At 40.4% G+C, this 4,615-nt stretch overlaps 1 protein-coding gene across 1 annotated transcript; it reads left to right on the top strand.

Moving 5' to 3' along the window:
* Nucleotides 1-239: 239 nt before the first annotated feature.
* LOC102429212 (olfactory receptor 2A12) lies at nt 240-1,169 on the top strand. Its single transcript, XM_006094740.1, has one exon. The coding sequence runs from the start codon at nt 240-242 to the stop codon at nt 1,167-1,169; it is 930 nt and encodes a 309-aa protein (XP_006094802.1).
* Nucleotides 1,170-4,615: the final 3,446 nt, after the last annotated feature.

The following is a 4,615-nucleotide window of genomic DNA, read 5'->3' as shown; positions in this document are numbered from 1 at the left end:
TTATGTGAAATCTCCAAATTTTAATATTGGTCAATATCTAAAGTTTTTAAATATCTCCAAATGCCACATTTGCAGATCAGCATTACAGGACTGTGGGCTGGATTGAATCCATGAATTACTGATTTGTGGCTTCTGGCATAAATTCTCTCTGTATGAGCATATCATGTTCTTCCTTTTCTACTTCTCAGCTCTGAAGTTTCTGTCCTAAGTGCAGCGTTGTATTTTCCTGTCAGAAGAACATGGGGAGCAACCAGACATGGATCACAGAAGTTATCCTGCTGGGCTTCCAGGTTGACCCAGAACTTGAAATTTTCCTCTTTGGGTTCTTTTTGCTCTTCTACAGCCTCACCCTGATGGGAAACGGGGTGATCCTGGGGCTCATCTGCCTAGACTCCAGACTGCACACCCCCATGTACTTCTTCCTCTCAAACCTGGCCATCGTTGACATGTCCTATGCCTCAAGCACTGTTCCCAAGATGCTGGCAAATCTTGTGACGCAGAAGAAAACCATCTCCTTTGCTCCATGCATTCTTCAGACCTTCCTGTACTTGGCATTTGCTGTCACAGAGTGTATGAGTCTGGTGGTGATGTCCTATGATCGCTACGTGGCCATCTGCCACCCCCTCCATTACTCTGTCATCATGAGCTGGAGAGCGTGCACAGTCCTGGCTGCCGCTTCCTGGATATTCAGCTTCCTCTTGGCTCTAATCCACATTACTCTCATTCTGAGGCTGCCCTTTTGTGGGCCACAAAAAATCAACCACTTTTTCTGTCAAATCATGTCAGTATTCAAATTGGCCTGTGCTGACACTAGGCTCAACCAGATTGTCCTGTTTGTGGGCTCCGTGTTAGTCTTAGTGGGGCCCCTCAGCTTGGTGCTGGTGTCCTACACACGCATCCTCGTTGCCATCCTGAGGATCCAGTCTGGGGAGGGCCGCCGAAAGGCCTTTTCCACCTGCTCCTCCCACCTCTGCGTGGTCGGGCTCTTCTTTGGCAGTGCCATCATCATGTACCTGGCCCCCAAATCCAGCCACTCTCAAGAACAAAGGAAGATTCTATTGTTGTTTTACAGCCTTTTCAACCCTTTGCTGAATCCCCTGATCTACAGCCTGAGGAACGCAGAGGTGAAGGGAGCCCTGAGGAGGCTGGGGAAGAAGAGATCGCTGTGAGGCTTGGCTCAGAGTATTCTGAGTGTGTGAGTTCATCCTCAGGGACCTTGAATGCCCTTTTGAGTCTTTTAATTTAATCAACCCAAAACTCTTTGTTTTTGAACTTCTTATAAAATGAGAAAATAAATACTCTTACTATTTAAGTCATTGATACGAAACCTGAGATAAAGTGTGAAACAGAAAATCACAGTCTAATCCTATTCATGAGATAGATGCAAATATTTTAAAGTATTAGTAAAATAAAATAACTTCGCATTTTGATAAAGTTTTTATGCCCCCAAATGCAAGAATTATTTAGCATAAAAACAAACAATAGGAAAATAACTTGTCACATTAACAAATTAAAGGATACATGTCAGAAGATCTAAGAAAGTTTTTGACAAAAATTAACTTTAATTATGATAAGACTCTTTTTTTGTTGTTGTTGTTAATCCTCACACGAGGATACTTTTCCATTGATTTTTAGAGAGAGTGGAAGGGAGGGGGAGAGATAGAGATAGAGAGACATTGATGTGAGAGAGATACACACCCCAACTGGTGGTGGGGAACCTGCAGCTTAACTGGAATTGAACCTGGGACCCTTCAGTTGGCTGGCCAGTGCTCTATCCACTGAGCAAAACCAGTCAGGACTGATAACACTCTTTACATGCTAATATAATAATAAGCATTTTTAAAGAGGACCTATCAAGAAAAAAAAAAACCCACACAGCAGACATCATACTTAATGATGAAATGTTAACATTCTTCCCTTTAAGATAAAGAATGAGATAAGCCCTAGCTGGTTTGGATCAGTGGATAGAGCGTCAGCCAGTGGACTGAAAGGTCCTGGGTTCAATTCTGGTCAAGGGCATGTACCTTGCTTGCAGGCTCAATCCCCTGCCCTGGCCCTGGTCAGGGCGGGTGCAGGAGGCAATCAATTGATTACATCGATATTTCTCTTTCTCTGTCTCTCCTCCTCCCTTCTTCTCTAAAAATTGATGGAAAAATATCCTTGGGTGAGGATTAACAAAAAAAGAAAAAGAAAAAAAAAAGAAAAAAGAGAATGAGATAAAGATGTACAACATTGCTTTGTTTTCAACATTTACTAGAGATCCTAACAACATACTTAGACAAAAAGAAGAAATACAGGCACACGCATGTGCACACACACATTTGAGAAAGAATAAACACATCGTGGTTATATGCCAATGACATGATTATATATGTTAGAAACCAAAGGAAACTTTTGATATATTATTGTAATTGTAAGGAAGTTTAACAAGGTAGTTTATTACAAAATCAGTATGAATATCGATTATATTTTCACATAACAATAACAAATAATTAAAAATGAAAATTTATAAAATGCAGCCATAAACAGCAGGACTTAATTTTTCAATTCTTCTGAGTAAATGTAACAAAGGATGTATAAAATACTGCAAAGAGACAATTAGAAAAATGTATTGAGTCACCATGGTAACTAAGTACAAAGATATTCAATGTGAGATATGCTAGATTTTTTAATTTGGAAACACAATATTACAAACAGTCAGTTTCCTCAAATTGATTGATATATTTAATGTAATCTTAATAAATTTCCAACAATATCCCAGCAGAATGTGTGGGTTTGCACAGAACTTGAAAGGGCCAAGGCTAGCCCAAACACTATTAAAAAGATAAAATATAAGGTGGAAGGATTTGATTCCCCAGATAACAAGATGTACTATAAGGTGCCAATCAAGGGAAGTATGGTAATCATCTAGGGATTGACCAACAAACAAACTGAACAGAATACGAAGCATAGCAGTAGATTCATGTCTTCATGACCACTTGCTAGATGAGAGGTGTGGCAAGGCAAGGAAGGGCTTTGCTGGAAATGGTGCTGGCACAATTGAGTAGCCACATACATACTCACTCGTGGAAAACACAAGTCCTAGTGTATTCAAGACCCAACTGTCAGAGGCAAAACTATAAAGGTTTTAGAAGATACAAAGGGGAAGGATTTTAAAAATAACATGCAAAATTATTAGTCACAAAAGAAAACATTGATAAATTTGACTAAATTGAAATTAAGAATGTGTATTATTCAATAAAGAGCATAAAAAGGGTGAAAAGGCAAGACATAGAATCCTCTTCTACCAGACCTTCTAATCTATTAGGTCTCAAGTATTCCCTCCTCCAAGACCAGCATATTTCAGAGTTCCACTTGTCACGACTAGGTAACTTTCTACCACATCACTCCAGTTTATCTTTTACCCAAATCACTTTACAAAATAAACATACTTTAAGAATGAAAGCAGAATAGAGATTTTTTCCTAACCATATGATGGATGAACCATTTTCAGATGTTCTGTGGTAAAAGAGCCTATATAATAAAAGAGAAACATGTAAATTAACTGTCCCTCCACTACACTCACCAGCCAATCAGAGTGAGTATGCAAATTAACCTCATCACCTCCATGGAGACTGCCAGCAGGTAGGAGGCAGCTCCCAGCATGGCCTGCTTGGCCATCGCTGCAGTGACTGGAGAGCAGGCAAGTGTGGCCCACAGGCAGCACCCAGTATGGCCTGCTTGGCAGTCACTGAGGTATGGAGCCGGCAGGCCCTGCAGAGAGCAGAGAACCACAGGGAGCGAGCCTAAGCTGTCAGTAGGACATCCCCTGATGGCTCCCAGATTGGAGAGGGTGCAGGTCAGGCTGAGGGACACCCCCCACCCCATGCACAAATTTTGTGCACTGGGCCCCTAGTTCAAATGTAATATTTAAAATTAATTTTAAAAAGAGGCACAAGAAATTCTTTTGTCTTTCCCCTGTTACAGGAGAGGCACCAGAAGCCTTTCCTCTGAGCAGATTTCCCTTCTCTGCCAGTGACCAAAATTGGGCCAAATGACTCTCTCTAAACTGGTCCCTGACAAAAAGGATGAAATTGGAGCTTGGCTTAGGTCAATCGTGGTTTACTCCCCTGTGGCTCAAAGTGAGGCCCACATCCTCTGATAATTTTACTTCATCATATGGGAAGAAAATCAGCATTGCTAAATCAGCAAGGAAGGGAGCAATGGCCCAGGACAGACAAATAACAGTATCTACTAAAAGGTTTAAGTTCTGAAGCAAGCCTTCTTAAATCTTGAGAAGTCAGAAATTGAAGTGTGTTAATTTCCTCATACTTCAGTTTTAGGGATCTAATTGATATTCTCTCAAGATAAGACTTAGTGTTTAAAAACCTAATAGACACAACCTCTAAATAAAATGAAACATTATTCTTTTATCAAAGAGATTGTTTTGACTCTCATCTTATACCATTTTTAAAAAAGGACTCTGAAATAGAATACGTACTTTAGTTATGTAGTAAATAGTTTTCTTGCTATTACATTAAAAATAAATGTGCTTAGCCCTAACCAGTTTGGCTCAGTGGATAGAGCATTGGCCTGCGGACTGAAGGGTCCCAGGTTTGATTCTGGTCAAGGGCAT

This window comes from Myotis lucifugus, unplaced genomic scaffold, assembly GCF_000147115.1.
Source record: "Myotis lucifugus unplaced genomic scaffold, Myoluc2.0 scaffold_141, whole genome shotgun sequence".
Classification (NCBI taxonomy): Eukaryota; Metazoa; Chordata; class Mammalia; order Chiroptera; family Vespertilionidae; genus Myotis; species Myotis lucifugus.
This window is presented reverse-complemented; position numbering and strand designations above follow the sequence as displayed.

What these genes read in the sequence shown, in the direction of transcription:
- LOC102429212 (XM_006094740.1), top strand. Translation starts at nt 240, where the DNA reads ATGGGGAGCAACCAGACATGGATCACAGAAGTTATCCTGCTGGGCTTC.